The following is a 19,992-nucleotide window of genomic DNA, read 5'->3' on the forward strand; positions in this document are numbered from 1 at the left end:
AAACTGTATTGGGTGTGAAGAAAACCCAGCTTTTGACAGTATGTCTTTCATGTCAAACATATGGTAGGCAAGACCCGAGCAAGCAACTCGTCTACCAGCTGGTGAAACACCCGAGCACAGACAGGGTAGCGCCGATTGAGCGGCGGTCATTATATATCAAGGCGAATCTGGGATCCATAACCACGGCCACGTCTCTATCTAAACTACTCACTCTGACAATGAATAGTTTGGCTTCTGATACATACAGGAACTGATATTACCATACAAGCCTGCACGTTCTCTCCGATCAACATCTGCTAGTGGTGCCAAAGTCCCGTACAAAAACATGGCGATAGGTCATTTCAACATGCTGATCCATTGCTACGGTACAATCTGCCACAAGAAATCTGAAAATCTGAAAATCTGAGAAACATTAAAAGGGCACTTAAGACCCGTGACTTCAAGGGAGCCTTTGACTAGATCAATCATGGTCTTAGGGCATTGTTGTTAATTAGAATATGCGCTATACAAATTCTTTATTAAATTAAATTTAACTTAATTTCTTATATCCTCGTGTTATGGGTTTTCGAACGCTTAAGGAACATTCGTAGTTTTCTCGCTAATCACAAGAACAACCGTAAAACTAGACTAACATCTAGTCTCTGAAATGAACATATCGTACAGAAAAAACAGTTGTTCAGTTATCTTAATAAAAATATAATAAAAGGGAACCCAATGATTCTCTTCATTTTCAGATATGATTCCTGATACTGCAGTAATCTAGACTTGCCAAACATTAAAGACTTGCATGGGCTGTATTTGATATATATTTGTATCAGGGTCTGTAAGACAGACTACCGTAAAACATCTCACTCACTTTTAAAAGACAACTTTATCTCAAAACCAAGCCATCAACTGGGTATTTACAAAGTCTGTGTGACGCCACACCCCTTGTTAAAGCGCGATTAACCGGGATAAGCATGGCCGTTCAAAAACGTAACTACGATGTCCGAAAAGCTATGAGCAGACGATAATTACTGGTTCAATGTATTTCTAAAGTGAATGCGCAATCCCTGCAGCCCAACCTCCGCCAGTGCAAATAGATGTAATATTGACGAGTGCGGCGTTAAACAAACTAATAAACAACACCTATATGTCCCGTACGTGTGGTTTGAAGGGGTCACCAGCAATCCATGCAGGTCGAAAGAGGCGACCAAATGAATCGAGTGGTCAGGCTCGGTGACTTAAAATTGTTTGATTGCGTTGTCCTCGTACCCCAACGGCGTTGATCGTTCAACAATATCGATCACTGCATTGTCTGGTCCAGACTGGACTATTCACAGGCCGCCGTTTAATAGCTGGAATATTACTAAGTGCGGCGTAAAACGACAAACAAAACAAACTGTACGTGATGCTGTTAAACCATCCTTGTCAACCAGAAGAAAACTGGTTGCATTGTTAACATGACGAATCTGCAAAAAAGTCTTAGTCGCTGTACTTTTCAAGATTTACATTTTGTATCCATAAATATTGATCGATGGAAGTTATAATACATAGTTAGGGCGAAACGGTGCCACAGGTTGATGAAAGTTACATATTGCTCCCAGAGCCGTCAGGTGAAATCAACATTCCATTCGTTCGTGACGAACTCGTGTCATTCCGTGACAAGCCGAATGGCGGGATACAGAAAAAATGCGAGTGGTGGCGAATGTTTCAGTCAACTGAAGTTATCTCCCTTCCACCATTTCAAGATGTCTGCGCCCATGGGCTCAGATTGCGTTATTTGGCTATCCGTTGTTTTGTTAACGTCATTTCAACCCTGTATTGGAGATGAACATCATATCGCATCGAAAGTGAAATCTGAAAAGACAGAACTAAAAAGGTAACACGATTTCATCTTGAAAAACCTGTTAGTACTGCAGGAAAATAGTGATAGTGGCGGGCGCGAGCTGCTACTGTCAGTATCCTGTGTTAGGCATACAACGATATGAACCATATAGGTGTAGCGGCCATGACATGTCCGAGTCCCATGATGGGATTCGAGCTACGGACTTTCTGATCCGACGTCGGACGCCTTGTCCACATGGCTATGTAATTAACCCAAAGAAAGGTTGACAAGGTAAGGATGTCGATCTGTGGGATGACTCGACCCCCTTCAACCATGTTTACATTGTCAAGACTGTAGCTTGTAGCGCCTATTGGCTCCATTACTGTGACCTCGCGATCCTTAGGGCAATTGTATTAGGGTTAGGGTAGATTACCCCAAAATGGATCCTAAACACGTGGATTCACTTTACGATTGAACCGCCCTTTGCGATCATTCGGATTTGGCATCCCTTGCCAATCAAACCTACGATCCTAAGGGTTAGCGCTTGACCACCCGATCCCATTAGTTGCCTCTTACGACAAGCATAGTTGCCTTTTACGGCAAGCATTGGTTGCTGAAGACCTATTCTAACCCGGATCTTCTCGGGTCTTTTTGTCACTAGTGGATCTGAATGGATCTATCTTTTTGGTAACTAGAATGAACACTGTGGTGTATTTATCATGACTGTCATGGACTTTCGTTGTTTTCCTAGATGTGGCTATAACTTGAAGGTCCTGTGGCAGGCCGAGGTGGGTCTTTCGCCATTTGCTGCATCTCCGCTACTTGCTGATGTGGATGGGGATGGAGTGATTGATGTCATTGCTGCACCGTTCAGTGAGGCGCTGACAGTGTTGGATGGGGAGAATGGTAAAACACTGGAAGACTCTCGTTGGCCATCTCAAAACTTGGAGAATTCTATACACTCAAGTCCACTGCAGGTACTGTCAAACTTTGAGAACTCTATAAATACCATGATATACTCAAGTCCCGCTCTTTATATACTTAAGTTCACTGCTAGAAAGGCCATCATATAGCTGGAATATTGCTGAGTGCGGCGTTAAACAACAAATAAACAAACAAACACTGCTGGAAATGTTAAACTTTGATAACTCGATCTATATCATGTATATATTCAAGTCCACTACATGTACTCTAAAACTTTAAGCATGTTGATAACTCTTTACTGTCAAACTCAACTTTTCTGATCACATCTTGATTGCAATAATCAGACTTTGTGTTCAGGAATGTTCAGGTAATGATTTGGATAGAAATATACTGCATTTTCTGGGTAGAGCTTGGTACCTCTAGATTTATAGTTTAGATGGAACCAACCAAGAATAGTTGGTCCAAAAAACTACAATAGTTTCCATTTTTATGGTTTATGCTCATGTTGTCTTGTTGTGCCCCAGTACGATGTGGACGGAGATGGGATGCTGGATGTTCTGTTTGTCATGTCATCTGGGGAACTGAAGTTTTTCAAGTATGATGGAACTTACTTGCCCCAGTACACGTATCAGGTAACTGCACTTGTTATCATGATTCTCGGCAGTGTTCACCAAGCTGGTAAATACCACTTTTATATTGTTTGGTTTATAGATTTGACCGTCTGGATGCAAACTCCACAAGTGAAAGAAAAGTGAAATACAAATTCAGATTGTGCAGACTGCTCCATCATTGAACATGCAATATTAAGGAAGCCATTAACTTTGTGAATAACAATTGATCAAATGAAGTTGATGTATTCTCTGGCCACTGCAAACCTCTTGTGTACTTGTATTAAGAAAACAAAGCCACCTCATGAATGTCAATATATGCATATTACAGTCAAATTATTAAACATACTGAACTTTGCACAACATTATCATTTTATTTGCTCACCTACTGACCGACAATTGTTTATTTATTGCGCTACACAAGTCATTTAAGATAAATAGAGTAGACTAACCACTGAAAACAGACACTGGACCATATACTACCAAGCTGTAGGTCTTAGGTGCTTCAGTTTCTGTGTAGAGTTATGTCCCTTGCTTGTGCATTGGTCGATGTGTTGTGGGATTCGGATGCCAGATCAGCCCTGATTATGATCCTGGGTGTGTCAGCATATGTATTCTTGCACATTTCACCACAGTTTTAATGTCTGTGACCTATATTTCTTAAGGGGGCAGTTGGGTAGCCTTGTGGTTAAAGTGTTAGCTTGTCATGCTGAAGACTCGAGTTTGATTCCCCATATGGGTGACGTGTGAAGCCCATTTCTAGTTTCTCCCATCATGATATTGCTCAAACATTGCTAAAACCATACTCACTCACTCATAAGTTCTTAGGCTCCTCCTCCCAACCTAAGAAAACAATCAGAATATTTTTCAAAGCAATATTAAATCAAATTCAATCACAATGAACACAAATGGTATCTACTCTATTTAAAGTTGATGTACCCTTTCAGTGTTGTAGTTGGATTGATAAAAATCAGGAAAAAACTGATACTTTATTCCTATTGTTATGAATTTTCAATATTTGATCTATATGACAGGCGTGTGCCTATTGCTTGTGTGTTTCAGCTGCCTCCTGTGTATGTACTTAAAGACTGGCATGAGAAGGTTCTGTACGCTGGGTATGATGATATCCACCAGTACGTTGCTGATGATGTCACAAAAACAAATGTGAGTTTCGTTGAATCATTATAGAACAGAACTGTTTCATTTATCAAGTTTATGGAGCTGAGTATGTAACACTGTAGTGTTATTGGTGAGATGAGTTCAGATTGTTGTTTTACACCACTTAAATAGCACTCCAGAAATTTCCCTGCAGTCAAATCCTAGAGTCCTAGAGTCAACAAACCTGCAGTTAAGTACATGAAAACTGCTACAATCAATATTGTTGGGGAATGTTGTAACACAATCATATAGGCAAAACAATTGACCACCTCATCATGCTAATCTGAAGTCAAGATTTCTCTTACTCATTCCCTTAATTAGGATGTATTGATTAATTTGATAAATAGTTAATGATACCACTGCATATAGCAACTTAGTCCACAACGAGAATAATCATTTGTAATAGCCACTTGCTTTCTCATCCTTTGTCATCTTGTACAGTGATCCTGCTGGCTTTCTTCGTGGACTGGCAACTTTAAAAATTACCTATCCCCCCTAATTTTTGTCAGTCACCAACTTCAACAAATGTATGAAAATTCCCTGGTTATAATTCTTTCAAGATCATGTTCAATGTAATGACATCATCTCTGAAGTGACTTAGTTAGATCTACATGTCATTCACACAAAGTTCAGTCACAATTTTCTCTTCTTTTTTTATAATATTTCGAGACGAAGACACTACAAATATATTTTGAACCTCGAAGAAAAGCGAAATGTTGTTTCATTGCACTAAAAATAGACAAGGGGAAACCCTGATGGTAACAGACAAGCTGACTTTGTTCGAAGCTTATTTGAATATTGCCAGTGTTGTGTTCAACAACAGAGATTTATAAGGTATTTTGTTTGGAGGTCCACAGGGACTGACTCTCACATGAATTACTGGTGCAATCCTAATTTGACCGGTACATAACTGGTAATTACTGGTAAAGGGGAACACTGTTGTATGCTAAAGGTCTTGTTACCTTCACCTCAGGCCTCTACTAAAGTTTACCTTAGCTTTGAGCACAGTACAGGGTGTTTTGAAATGCTTGTACGACAATGCTTGTTAATAATGTCTGCAAGGCCGTAGGGTGATCTTAACTTGAACCATGTGGTAGTCCTAATATTATTTAAAACAAATTAGTCATTCACAAATTTTAATTAGTACATTTATAAACTTCAATTTATTATGTGTATTAATCTAGCATTTAACAATTACCCTAATAGCACAGACACAGTATCTTAGTTTGGCAGACATACAAGTAAGTACCATATTAAATCTTGACCTACTCATTCTCATTATAATCAGATCTTTTACTTTCATGCCATAGATATATGGAGGTGTCATCAGATCTTCATACAGATAGGCATTGCATTGGAGTAAGAGATCTGATTTTATTTTAATGAGATTTGGAAATATTGGGAGGGTTGTTGTGGAGGGTACTATTATCATGATTATGAGTGTTACTATTACAGCTGTTCATGATGAGATATCCAGCTGATGATATTGTAGACATACTGTCAGTTCAACTGAGTGTGGCTCTGTGTATAGGCCTACCTCCCCGTGGACCCCCACGTGTATGCCACGCCTGCACTGGCTGACCTCAACCGAGACGGCAGGCTGGAGGAACTGGTTCTACCTGTCACCTACTTCTTTGATGAAGAGGATTACAGGTAAGGGGTTGGTCGGAAGAAAAAAGAAAAAAAGCAGAAACAAAAGCACTACCTTTGGTCATTATTGGTTTAGTATGCAACTCACCTTTAATGTTGCTGTAATTTTTGATATTAAGAACACGCTGTGTCATCAACTGATCATAACATCTATTTACTGATTTCCCCCCAAATATGCCAAAATCTTGTGGCTAAATATTATTAATTGCTTCTTGGCAATCAGCGCATCAGTCATTTTTATTGCCAATAAATAATATTTTTTAAAAATTTCCTGCAGATTTTGTAATGCATGCTTGACTACTGACTGAGTTTCATGTGTGTGTGCCCAGCTGTGTTTGTTGGGGAAACAATAAAACGTGTTCTTCTCTCGACCATCACCTTTGTTTCATTAAAAAAAACCCGTTCTTCCTCACTCTCCTCCAGAAACTTTTTATGCAGCCTAAGGTGTTTGAAGTGATTTTCTAAATTTTTAAGCCTATCCTATTTCACACTATGCATTTCTTCTTCTTTTGATCCTACATTGAAACGTGCTTGAACAAAGTTTCCAGTTTCTACAAAAACAATTGACCCGAACACATCGTAGTGTCACCATGGTCATCACCCAAACAATAGGGCCCTGCACTGAAATCCAGTGCGCTGTGACCTACCAAAAGCTTACATGCCTACCCAAGCCAAATCATTTCTCTTTCTAATTGCCACAGTGGTGACGTGCTTCTGTGTTAGAGAATACAGTTGTTTTTTAGTGGTTACACTACTTACAACCCCAAAGTGTTTCTAAGCGAAAAGAGGTCGTGGACAACCCAAAAACACATCAGTTTTGTTTGCAGGCAGACTTTTTCACGATCCAACCTGCATGACAAGTGTTGTGACAGCCAGGGTCATGCAGCTCTTCTTCTTGTGTCCATCTCTCTGATGAATCCTTCAGTGTCTACCTGCACAAATGTCGGCTTAGAGACAGGCGTTTCAAATTGAAGGATTTCAGAGAATAAATCCAATGCTAAGAAGACTGCTCCAAAGAGCCTGTTTGAGGGTTTGAAGCCTCAGGAATCAGCCCTACCTGCGCTTTCCATCAAAGACAATGGTGTCAGATACTTACAACCCCAAAGTGTTTCTAAGCGAAAAGAGGTCGTGGACAACCAAAAAACACATCAGTTTTGTTTGCAGGCAGACTTTTTCACGATCCAACCCGCATGACAAGTGTTGTGACAGCCAGGGTCATGCAGCTCTTCTTCTTGTGTCCATCTCTCTGATGAATCCTTCAGTGTCTACCTGCACAAATGTCGGCTTAGAGACAGGCGTTTCAAATTGAAGGATTCGGAGAATAAATCGAATGCTAAGAAGACTGCTCCAAAGAGCCTGTTTGAGGGTTTGAAGCCTCAGGAATCAGCCCTACCTGCGCTTTCCATCAAAGACAATGGTGTCAGATACTTTTTCATGGATGACATCCCTGCCTCCCTTGACAAGCAGTCTGCTAGCTGTTACAGACGTGCGCCAGGTTCAAGCAACAGAAATCTCAGTTGTTCAGGGATTGTCCGCTACCACCCTTCCTTCACAGTCGGTCATGTTCTCTCCTGCTGCCAGGGAGTCTGCGGTTAGGTGTTTGTTGTCTTCTTCTCCCACATGTACTATTGCCAATACTGCAGATACTCTTCCAATTGCATCCCTCCATCTGCAGTGACGACATATTCTTTGCCTAACGCTAAAGATGAATATTATTTTATGCCACTTTGTTGGCACGTTCGTCAACCTTGGGCCGCTCCTCATCCTCCAGTTATCTGGACCATCATCACCAATGGGATCGGGCTTGCTCTGATAATTACCATCATCCACAACAGTTTTTTCCTTGGAATTCTTCTCCTTACGGTGGACCTCCCGTGTGAATGTCAACGCTTCCCCCTTGGTACCGGTACTCCTATGATTCACCTTATCCAGATTACCATCATTCTATCATTCTCCTCGCAGGAATCCATCTTCTGGTCATTGTCGCCGAGATGATCCTCACCGTTCTTCTACTTCCTGTAGATGTCCGTGGCCAGTAGCCACACCTGGGAATAACAGTTCTGCGTGTCGCCCCGGATCTCTGTCTCCGCTTCTAGTTCTGGCCCCTACCACTTTGTCTGTACCGGGTCCACCTGTGACACACAGCTGCTTCCTACTCCATAGGATCCTAACTATTCAACTGGTGGTGTCCATGGTGATGCTGGGATGTGTTCGTGTGAATTATTTTATAGAAGCTGGAAAATTTCTTCAAGCATGTTTCCACGAAGGATTAAAAGAAGAAATGGATAGTGTGAGAGAGGATAAGTATTATTAATATACAATTTATTGCAAAATTTACAATATTTTATATTTATGATCTACTCTCCAAAAACAATTGAGGCATATGCTGTATGTAGCCATGCTAACTTGCAGTGCTGTTCAAACATATTTCAGAACTCCTGAAAAGAAGCAACATCTGAAAGACCTGAAGAGTCCTCTCTTTAGTCGGTATTTGGTGGATGGAGTGACAGTTCTCAACCTCACCAGCCTTGAACCAATCAGGCACGTCTACCTGGATCTAACACAGGTAAGTCGCTTTCTGTATCAGTTTTTGACCTGACATAAGTATGTAGGTTTCTTCATCAATCCTTGAACTAACATGGGTACGTAGGTTTCATCATCAATCTTTGAACTAACATGGATACGTAGGTTTCATCATCAATCCTTGAACTAACATGGGTACATAGGTTTCTTAATCCTTCATTTAGTACAGTTGTGTATGTTTCTTAATCAATCCTTGATGTAACATGGGTAGATTGGTTTGTTTTAATCTTCCGTGGGTATGTAGGTTTGTTAATAAATTAGATACTTGTAATTAACATGATTAAGCCTGGTGCAAACTCATTAAAGATATTTACTCCAATTCGGTACCTGTTTACATGCAGATCTAAAAAAATTCCTTTAAGAGTTGCATCATGTGAAGCCTGAGTGAACTTTGACCACCCAATCAAAATGAAGGATGCACAGGTTCTTGAGCCAATCAGATGTCTGCCTTCTATAACATTTTAGTATCGCAGTAAAAGATCTGATTTTAGTGATAGTGCACTTGCTACCAGGTACATGAGACCTAGTCTGTGTTGGAATTTTACTTGTAGTATGGAAAGACTGAAATAGTCACAAATCCTTTGTCTGGCAGGTACACGCGCAGTTTCCTGCCTTCACTCTGTTCTCCCCGACGGTCATAGACCTGGACAGCAACGGCAGTGACCTGGAGGTGCTACTGGCCACCTCGGCGGGCAATCTCCATGTCCTGGACAAGTTTGGTCACCAACGGAGAGGATTCCCTAAAAATATGAACAGTTTACATGGTCAGGTGAGGTGACCTGAACACTTGTTCCCATTGGGGGAGGGGGTGGGAGGGGACTTATCAAGGAACACAGTCTGTACAAGAAGTGACTTCAGAATAAAGGCTATGCTTGCATACAGTCCACCCAGATCACTTTCCCAAAACTCACTTTCTTCCGTACTCCAATATCAGATTTTACAATAGAACATATATATGAATAGAATACAATGTCAGGTAACCACCCTTATGACAAGATAGTACAAATGATCAGCTTCTTTGTTACTGGTGACAACATTGCTTCAGTGTTGACATCACTATCAATCAAGCCATCACTTGCTTGGTGTTAGAATCTCACCCAAATGTGGCTACAATTGGAATAAAAATGATCATCCATAGTCTCTCATCATCTGTCATACAGCCAACTTCTAACTGGGGCACAGGTTGCCCAGTCTTCTAAGGCACCACAATTTGCTGTGCAGAGTTGCGTCCCTTGGGCACGCCAGAAACCTATGGTTGTTGGTTCGAATCCTGGTTAGCCATGATTATGTTTCTAGGTTTGTCATCACCATACCTATGCTCAAGGGTTTCACCAAAGTGGTTCACGTCTAAGACCTGCATCACTTTGGGCTCTCTTCCCACATTAAGCTGACATGCTATGATATAATGTTCAAAGCAGGGTTAAAACCAACTCACTCGCTCAAATTTCTAACATGTGTAAATGCCACTCAAACATCAGGACACGACACTTTGGGAACCTAGATAAAACAACTTGTAGAATGTAACAAGGGGAGATAATTCATTCACAGGTAAGTATGAACACTTTACACACACTTTTGAATCACTCCTTGTCAATTTGACAACCTGTTACCTGCTCCATCCCTTTTCTCCTTTAGGTAACAGTAGAAGACATAAACAGAGACGGCAAGCTTGAGATTATTGCCATAGACACAAGTGGTAATGTTGCATGTGTAGACAGAGATGGCGTCACCTTGTGGGAAGGGGAGGTAACTGGTTCATCATCACCTGGTAGTCGGATCACGGATATTAATCAGGATGGGATACTCGATGTTGTCATAGCAACGAGTGATGGGTATGTGTTTACTGGAGGTTAGCCTTTGTTCATGTACTCATCATAGACATCGCTGTCATCATGATTGTGCCACGCAGTAAATGTGTACTCTATCTGAAACTTACACTAAATAACTGACACTTTTCAAGTATAGGTTAGACATTTTTAACTTAATAGTTCAGGCGATGAAAAGTTGTCTAAATGTTTCTTGTTGTCACTCATTTTCAACATGTTACACACACTGTCTGTCATTCTGATTTGGTCAGTTATTTCTTGGTAGGTTGCCTGGTGACTTTGTCATTTTGAACCTTTTATCTTAATGCTTGAATAAGAAGAAATGTTAAGCTCAAAATATGAAGGACATTTCTATCATAAGCATTATTTAAAACTCATGCATTTAATGTGATTACCCTTATTATGAATTTGTTTATTTTGTTTATCAATCTCATTAAAATTAGATCTAAGTTCTTGCTACCGCTAAGCTTTGTTTAGCGATAGCGAGAACAACGATCTCATTTTAATGATGTTGTATTGAGTATATACTCTTTATAACCTTGGTCACGATATGGCTGAAATACTGCCGATGTGACGTTAAATCTCAACACACTTATAACTCTTATGACCATTTATTTCTTCATCCAGACATGAGTAAACATATTCTGGTGATGATTTATTCCTGGTCTTCAAGCAACATGCCGCAGCTAATATGCCTTGTGTAAAGACAACTTATGTCTGCATTTAGACCATGCAGACAATGAAGGAAAATTGTTCTCTGTTGTACTCTCAACATGCTAAAATAAACTTCTTCAAAAGTCTTTTCCCGGAAACATGGGGGCCTGATGAACTGTTGTTTTTGCTGTAGCCTATAGACGTACAGGAGGTTGGATCACATAGAACTGATCATGGAAAAAGAAAAGAAAGGAATGTGCTTATTGGCAGTAAATTGTAACTATTTTGCATTTGGCGTATTTAATCACTATGATTTCTGGTTCCAGTAATGTCTTTGCACTGAATGGTACTACCGGTAAGCCCCTCCCTAAATGGCCGATGAAGTTTGGCACGAGGATAGCAGGAAACATTCTCCTGACAAAGATTGGTTCCACAGATGGCGCTGTGGACCTGGTATGTAGTCATGGATACTGACAGCAATGAAAGTGCATGTGCTTTGTAATTCTCCTCCTAGGATGCTAGGTTTAAGTCTGTTGTCATAACAACGGCCTGGGTTCGATTCCACACAGGGTTACAATTCGTGAACCTCTTTTCTGTACCCGGCTGTGATGTTGTGTCAGTATTGCTAAATGCAGCGTAAAACCATACTTGCACTCTCACTTTAGTCTGTTGCTGGTAGTGAGGTAGCCTAAAGGCTCTACGGCCCAGGTTCAGATCCAATATGGACTGAATTTGTGAACCCTAGTTTGACTCCTCTGTCATTACATTATGTCAATACTGCTAAAAAGGCGAAATCCTACTGATCACAAGGATTATCAAAATCATGAAACATTAATATCTTATTGTTCATATTATCTGTTTGTAAAATGAAATTTGAAATTTAATGAAGGAAACGCAATGTAAAGGCATATAATTATTTAGGAAGTTGTTTTGAGAGTGTCCAGCCCTGATTGTCCCAAGATCTGTTAAATCAAGTTGTGAAGATGTGTCTTTGGCCGAGATGGCAGGATTATATAGCTCATGGTGTCTACCACTGATGTGCCTGGTCGAGACTCAACTGTGTACAGGCAGCCAGGATATGGGGTTATATTTCTGATACAACATAAATCAACATTGAATCACTTGTATGTTTGACCTCCAGGTGTTTGTGGCAGACGACAGCTTCTTGTACCTTGTGTCGGGGGATCAGGTGTGTCAGGCCCACCTGCCTATTGGGGAGATGTCGCTCGTGGAGATCGTCAGCCACGAGCTCATTCCCATGTCCCGGGGCCTGGAGCTCCTGGTCTCCACCAATGACGGGACTCTGTTCTGCCTGGGAACAGGGGTGGAGCCACATCCCAGTGAATGGATCGGGGAGACGTGGAATCGAGGGATTCAGCTGCTGGCCTGGCCTGCTGTCACGAAAACACCCAATGACTTCACTGTCCATGACCAGAAGGTACAAGACTTTACCACCCAAAACCGGCTTCCACAGGAGATATCACTTTACTATTTACACTCAAGACACTGTTTATTATAAGGGTAACACTATTTTTTAGGGCATTATTGTTTGCAGAAGCCTGAGGTCTTCCATTAACTGCCCGACGAAAGAGGGCAGTTGAAAAGACCGAGTGTTATTATAAGAACTAGTGGACTAAAAAGGTTAGCTTCTAGTGGTGAATAGAAGTGTGACTGTTCTTCAGATTGCCATGGGGCCTTTGAAAAAAGCCACATGCACAAAAGTATCACCTGGCTTTATCATGTTTATAGTTCTGGAATCAGAGCTGCGTTCCACAAAGTTATCTTAGCTGTAATGAAACAGTTGAAATGAGGTTTTTTCCTCCAAGTGGAAATAATAGTGTAATAATGTAATAAGACTGTTGTCAGTGTTGTAGACTGTTGTCTGTGTTGTAGACTGTTGTCTGTGTTGTAGACTGTTGTCTGTGTTGTAGACTGTTGTCTGTGTTGTAGACTGTTGTCTGTGTTGTAGACTGTTGTCTGTGTTGCAGACTGGCGTGTATGTGTTGTAGACTGTTGTCTGTGTTGCAGACTGGCGTGTATGTGGTGAGCAGCACGAGGGAGCTGATGGAGGTGACGGGCGGGTCCTTCTGGTTGCAGTACCAAGTGATGGATTCTGCTGGACCCACATCGCCCTTTCCTAAGCAGTCTCCTTACACTATTCAAGTAGGTTTCATACTTGTTTGGATGTGCAGGTTGATACAAGGGTCATAAACCAGATTATGGTGAATGAGGATATTGGAATAACTTGTGTTTATGCATTCAGGCTTTTTTATGGCTTTCAAATTTTGCTAGCATGGGTATCTTTTTGAAAACCGAAACATTTTTTTCTGGTAAATGGTGCCCAAAATTAATTTTTCACTGGATGTCTTGACACAAACTCATTAAAATCTTTAACTTCCATATGTTACCTCCCTGCGTCCAGATCTCAGAACACCTCTGCTCATGTAAACCCTAAACGATCTTCTACTTCCATATGTTACCTCCCTGCGTCCAGATCTCAGAACACCTCCGCTCATGTAAACCCTAAACGATCTTCTACTTCCATATGTTACCTCCCTGCGTCCAGATCTCAGAACACCTCTGCTCATGTAAACCCTAAACGATCTTCTACTTCCATATGTTACCTCCCTGCGTCCAGATCTCAGAACACCTCCGCTCATGTAAACCCTAAACGATCTTCTACTTCCATATGTTACCTCCCTGCGTCCAGATCTCAGAACACCTCCGCTCATGTAAACCCTAAACAATCTTTTACTGCCCAATCAAATTGAAGGTCTCATTTCTTGAGTCAGTCAGATGTCAGCTTTCTGAAACAGTTTGACTTCAATTTCTATCCTGCCTCGATTTGGATATTTAGATCGCTGTCAAAGAAAACCGAAACAGAACACAAATATACCCCCATAGTAACCCTTTTGGATGTAGATGCCATCATGGTGCTCACAAGCAGCAGGATGTATGACATACCAACAACAAATATAATAGCAGGGGTTTGTTTTGCATGTGGATTTTGTGGCATTTCGTGGCATATTTTATAAAAAAGTATGACTTGAACATGTTGAAACAGTGACAGAAACAATTAATTGTGTCTAAAAGTCCCTCGATTTGTAGGTCTGTAATGTGTCTGATATGAATGTTTAAGAATATTAATTCATTGATGTGATAGTTTTTCTCTTAACTCTGTACGTTTTCAGGTGTATTATGGCAGGCACCTGCTGGCAGAGGAACAGCGGTCCGAGCCAGGGATGTATTCTCTCAAAGTTCCTGTGTGGCCAGTTCCAGGTCGAGGTCATGTGACAGTTATCTTGACCAATCAGCATGGCCAGATATTTAAGGACACATTTCCACTTAAGTAAGTAATTGATATGTCTGACCTGTTTGACAGAAGGATGTTGGATTTCCCTGTGTGGCAACATAATATTGCCCTGTGTGTAAACATCTGAATGCCATGTGTATCAATATCTGATTGCCATGTGTATCAATATCTGATTGCCATATGTATCAATATCTGATTGCCCTGTGTAGCAACATCTGAATGCCATGTGTATCAACATCTGATTGCCATGTGTATCAATATCTGATTGCCATGTGTAGCAACATCTGAATGCCATGTGTATCAATATCTGATTGCCATGTGTATCAATATCTGATTGCCATGTGTATCAATATCTGATTGCCATGTGTATCAATATCTGATTGCCATGTGTATCAATATCTGATTGCCCTGTGTAGCAACATCTGATTGCCCTGTGTAGCAACATCTGATTGCCCTGTGTAGCAACATCTGATTGCCCTGTGTAGCAACATCTGATTGCCCTGTGTAGCAACATCTGATTGCCCTGTGTTGCAATATCTGATTGCCTTGTGTAGCAATATCTGATTGTCCAGTGTTGCAATATCTGATTGCCACAAAAGTTTAACAACGACACCATGACACAGCTGGAATAATGCTGACTGCAACATGCACAAGAAAACAAGAAAACCACACTATCCACTGAACAAGATAAGAGATTTGAACAATGTTGCAAAAGGCTAGCATTTCCATATGCCAAGCTGGTTAGTTCACATGTTCTGTACTTTTTGTTTGGTATGTAGAAAACTTTGCTTTGTACATGTTATTTTGTGCAACTTCTTTTTTCTACAGAGTAAAATTGTACATTATTTTCACTATCTGCTAAAATACTGCCATTGCATCATATTTCAGATTTAATCAACTGATTCTTCAAGATCTACAATGGTTGGTTTTGGCTCCTTTTGTTGCTATGGCAACAATATTATTAGTAAATCATGGATTTCCTGCCAAAGATTTGTTGCCAATGACATTTCCAGCAAAGGCAAAGTGAAATCGTACAACAGTGTATGAATGCCAAACTCTGTCAGAAACTGCCTAGAACAACATATCAAGAACTTGCAGGATGGATGTGGATGGTATAACAAGGCACATTGATTCTCATGATTTTGTCTACATAGTCAATGATAGTGGTCAGCACCAAGAGATACAAAAAAGACGGTATAAGACTGATGAGACAGCTTGGATGGCTCGGATAAACATATCTAAGATATCTGTGAGTGCTGCAGCAAGTTTATTTACCTTTGGTTCTGGTGACTACATGAAATCCTGCCATTTTCACGAGAAGTGTCTTTCCCAGTGTGGAATAAGACAAACCATGTTGTCAGGAGGTAGTAAGCTCCTGTACGCACGGAGATTCCGGGTTGGAAGTAGTTCCAGCAACCTATGTCATACGGTGCAACTTTGTGGGTTGGGTCCTTATACCCTGATGGTAGAGGCTGGTGTTCATAAGATCAATCACTGGCTTGTCTGGCCCAGACTTGATTATTTACAGGCTGAAATCTAGCTGGAATATTGCTGAGTACAGAGTTAAACAAACAAAGTGGCCACTGATCATATAAGTGCAATAATCTGGATTGGACGTTAAAGGTCTTTCACCTCATCCACCTAGTTTAGGCGAGGCACGAGAGTCAAAAACTGAAATGTTTGTGAACACTGCCAAGCATGTTACCCTATGTTCTGGAAATCTGTCAACCATATCAATATGTCTTTCATACTACCCTCTGTAGAATGGAGACACATGGAGACCTTTAACCTTCAAGAAGCACTTTTGGTGGTTTCTTGTTCATTGCCACCATGTTGGATGAACAGACTGAACAAGATCCCTGTAGAATAATATGTGTAGAAAGTGTGCTCAAGGACTTGTGGGCATGTTGTTATTGTGCTATGTACCGGTATATGTTTGTTTGCTATGCCAATGTCCTTTGTTTGTCATAATGTATCTGAACATAATCTTGGTAGACAAACTCCAAACTAGTATACATGTCCCTGCAGGGACCAGTACAGACTAGCTGAAACCTGTATGTACCAGTAGAGTCTAGTATAGGGCAGTTGAAACCAGTAGGGTGTAATATAAGCCAGTTGAAACGAGTAGGGACCAGTCTGGTGCACATAAAGCACTGCAAGAGTTGCAGCATGAACTTGTGATTGAATCTTCTTGGTTTATTGCACAAGGACCAAATTTTCATTTTAGAAAATGCCATGGTACAAATATTCACTGGTTCACATGCTGTAAAGTAGTCAACGATTATGAAAATATAGTTCCAGTTTTCCACTGAATAATAAACAATGCAGTGTGGAATGTAGGAGGAAATAAATAAATATATGATCAATAGCCATCCTATCATCATGATCATACCATCACCAGTATTATCATGATTATGGTAATATTACCTGTGTCAGGTGGATTTCACCGACCACCCAACTCAGTTCCATTGTATCAGTGGAGGCAGATCCAGGAGTAGGACCACCCTAGAGTAACACCGAAGACCCGGGTTCGATTCTCCACGCGGGTACAATGTGTGAAGCCCATTTCTGGTTTCTCTGCCATTATATTGCTGGAATATTGCTGAACGCGGCGTTGAGACATACTCACTGACTCACTCAATATGTGATGTAGTACAGAGTTCCACATTGTGCAAGGTTTTACCTAGACTTACCTGTAGTCCCAGAAATAAAATGATCTTTTTTAAAAATATACATCATGATAATTCCACAAAATAAAATCCCAATGGAGCCCAGAACAATGCTTAGTTTCAGCCAAGAGCTTAGGCAATCTTGACTTGTCAGATCATTGTAGATCTAGGGGGATATAGTCATCATCTGGTCCGTCTGTATTTCGTGTCTGGAGCACATCCAAACTTAGTACATGTATTAACCAATGCCTGAAGTGGTGCCTTTTGCTATTCAGGAATTTTTCAAAATTCATTTTTTCCAGTTTCCATGGAAACAAGTTGGACTTAGCTGAAACAGAGGAAGGTGTCATTGAGTAGCTTTTTAGTTCTGCTCTGGAAACATTTTTCATCCAAACTTGGTACATCTATTAATCAGGGGTTGATGTGGTGCCTTTTGCTACTTTGCCTTTTGCTATTTAAAAAAACCAAAATCTTTTTCCTGTTTCCATGGCAACAGGTTTGGCTCTGACTCTGTTACATTGTGTTTGTCTAGACCATATCTCTAAAACTAATAGGTACTCCTTCTTGAAACTGTGCACCAGGCCAGGTTGTCAACTGGTACCTTTTTTGTTATTTAGAGATTTTTAGAATTTATATTTTTTCCCTTTCAATGGCAACAAGTTTGATTTTGACTGTTCATTCATATTGGTGTGTACCTGACATAGAAATACACAAAGCTCTGAAGCCCAGTTCCATGGCTTTGTTTTGATAGCTCAATAACTATTCTTGTATATGGACAGGCAGATTAGATAGAAATTCTCTCATCAAGTTGGACTTAAAGTAACAGTCAGATAATTTGTTCTATCGAATTTGTGGGGGCTGGAGGGATTTGTCATATTCTGGTGACTCTTGTAATTTATTCTCTTGGATCTGGGAGACAGACTACATGTAGGTGTTGAAATGCGTTCTCAGGATATAAAGTTTTATGGTAGACATGTGGAGGACATTTCCAAATTTGATGCATCAGTGACCAAAATTATATCTGATTCATGTTTTTATTTGTCCATTTTATGGCTGGTTCAAGTGAATAATTGACTTGCCTTTTTATGTGTTTGTGATGGGTGTGACTGGTTCGATTCCCAATATGGATACAATGTGTGAAGCCCATTTCTTGTACCCCGCCGTGGTATTGATGGAAAAATGCTAAAAGCGGCGTAAAACCCTACTCACTCACTCATGTCTGGGTCTCTAGCACCCACGCATTCGAGACAACAGTGTTTGACTGTAATAGATGACTTATACACATGATATAGCCATGGAGTGGCATGCTCAAAGCACATTACATTATTTCCCCTTCCACCTGATCAGTCTGCATTCCAACTGTATTCTCAACTCCCTGGGGAGGATCCAACCCAACATTCAGTGTGCTCATTATTGGTGTACTTTGCTGATAGTAAATGAATAAATGAGTAAATGAATAGCTGCATATATAATACATGAATACTGATTGCTGTCACTTGTTTTCTTCATTTCATGTCTGTGCAAATTGTAAAGTGTTGAAGCTGCCCTGCCCCTGAAGATTCGGGTTAGAATAGGTCTTCAGCAACCCATGCTTCCCGTAGAAGGCACCTAACGGGATCGGGTGGTCAGGCTCGCTGAGTTGGTTGGTGAATGTCATCGATCGCAATTGCGTGGATCGATGCCCATGGTGTCAGTCACTGGATTGTCTGGTCCAGCCTCGATTATTTACAGACCGCGGTCATATAGCTGGAATATTGCTGAGTGCAGGGTCAAACAACCAACCAACCAACCTGCATAACGCTTCTGATACAGTCATGTACTGACACACAATGAAAAAGCAAGATCAACTGTAACTGGAAGGAAAAGAAAACTATTTTAGCAGTAAATATTTACTTGCATGAGAAATAATGATGACAGTGTCGAGGGCGGATTGTCCATAATATCAAAATCCTCTCTCAGTTTATTATAATTTTACTGCCAATAACATGCTACATTTGGTTTTCAAAAAGGAGTGGGATATCTGGACACCCCCCCTCCCCCTCTGGATCCGCCTATGCTGTGTGACAGGATGATATTGTTGTATTTGATTATCTCATGCCTAAATACCCAGAACAAGTTAATTTGATTTTTGTAGCCAGTTTGAATATGCTTTTTCAAAGTGTTTCAGTAGATGTAAAACACCTATATAACGTGCGTGTTTGTGTGTGTGTGTGCGTGTGTGTGTGTGCATGTGTGATTGATTGAAGAAGTGTCACAAGTGACCTCGGGTATGTTACCATGGTTACCTTGTATTGTGAGAGTGAATCAGTGATTTCTAATTTATTGTCAGTTGCTGCCATGTGCTGTGTTTCCTTGATTTTCATGAGTGAATTACCTGAACTTCATACACAATACTCTTGTCCTGTTGTCATGGGGTTTCTCTTCCTTGTTATTAAAAAGTGGTGTGAGATGTGTGCATTCAGGGTTTTATGCCATAAAAGAACTTAACAAGCCCAGTGGTTTACCTGTCAACAAGATGACATATATGACACCTTTTGTATTAAAACTGTTTCATAAAAAGCTTACAGTTCTGTTATTGTGCTTCTACCTATACTCTACTTATAACTGACCGCCTCTGTGGTCTAGTGGATAGAGCACCTGCCCAGAGAGAGGAAGTTCAGGGATTTGACCCCTGCCCATGTCTTACCAAAAGGGGGGCACGGATGGCCCAGTCGTCTAAGGTGCCGCGATTCGCTGTGCAGAGTTGCGTCCCTTGGGCACGCCAGAAACCTATGATTGTGGGTTCGAATCCCGGTTCGCC

The 19,992-nt window shown here is 40.7% G+C and overlaps 1 protein-coding gene across 1 annotated transcript; it reads left to right on the forward strand.

The window, feature by feature from the left end:
* The first annotated feature begins 1,727 nt into the window (after window positions 1–1,727).
* Window positions 1,728–19,745, forward strand: LOC124120311 (protein DEFECTIVE IN EXINE FORMATION 1-like). The gene is made up of 13 exons (XM_046483110.2): window positions 1,728–1,861; window positions 2,559–2,784; window positions 3,256–3,363; window positions 4,402–4,503; window positions 6,029–6,150; window positions 8,581–8,713; window positions 9,323–9,499; window positions 10,366–10,562; window positions 11,537–11,663; window positions 12,352–12,648; window positions 13,239–13,373; window positions 14,402–14,559; window positions 15,412–19,745. The coding sequence occupies exons 1-13, from the start codon at window positions 1,731–1,733 to the stop codon at window positions 15,548–15,550; spliced, it is 2,052 nt and encodes a 683-aa protein (XP_046339066.2). The 5' UTR covers window positions 1,728–1,730; the 3' UTR covers window positions 15,551–19,745.
* Window positions 19,746–19,992: the final 247 nt, after the last annotated feature.

Source organism: Haliotis rufescens, unplaced genomic scaffold (assembly GCF_023055435.1).
Source record: "Haliotis rufescens isolate VD_foot unplaced genomic scaffold, xgHalRufe1.0.p SCAF_3, whole genome shotgun sequence".
Classification (NCBI taxonomy): domain Eukaryota; kingdom Metazoa; phylum Mollusca; class Gastropoda; order Lepetellida; family Haliotidae; genus Haliotis; species Haliotis rufescens.

What these genes read in the sequence shown, in the direction of transcription:
- LOC124120311 (XM_046483110.2), top strand. Translation starts at nt 1,731, where the DNA reads ATGTCTGCGCCCATGGGCTCAGATTGCGTTATTTGGCTATCCGTTGTT. An exon ending in TGAACAGTTTACATGGTCAG is followed by an intron (nt 9,500 to 10,365) that starts GTGAGGTGACCT and finishes TTTCTCCTTTAG; the next exon opens with GTAACAGTAGAAGACATAAA. An exon ending in GTCATAGCAACGAGTGATGG is followed by an intron (nt 10,563 to 11,536) that starts GTATGTGTTTAC and finishes TTCTGGTTCCAG; the next exon opens with TAATGTCTTTGCACTGAATG.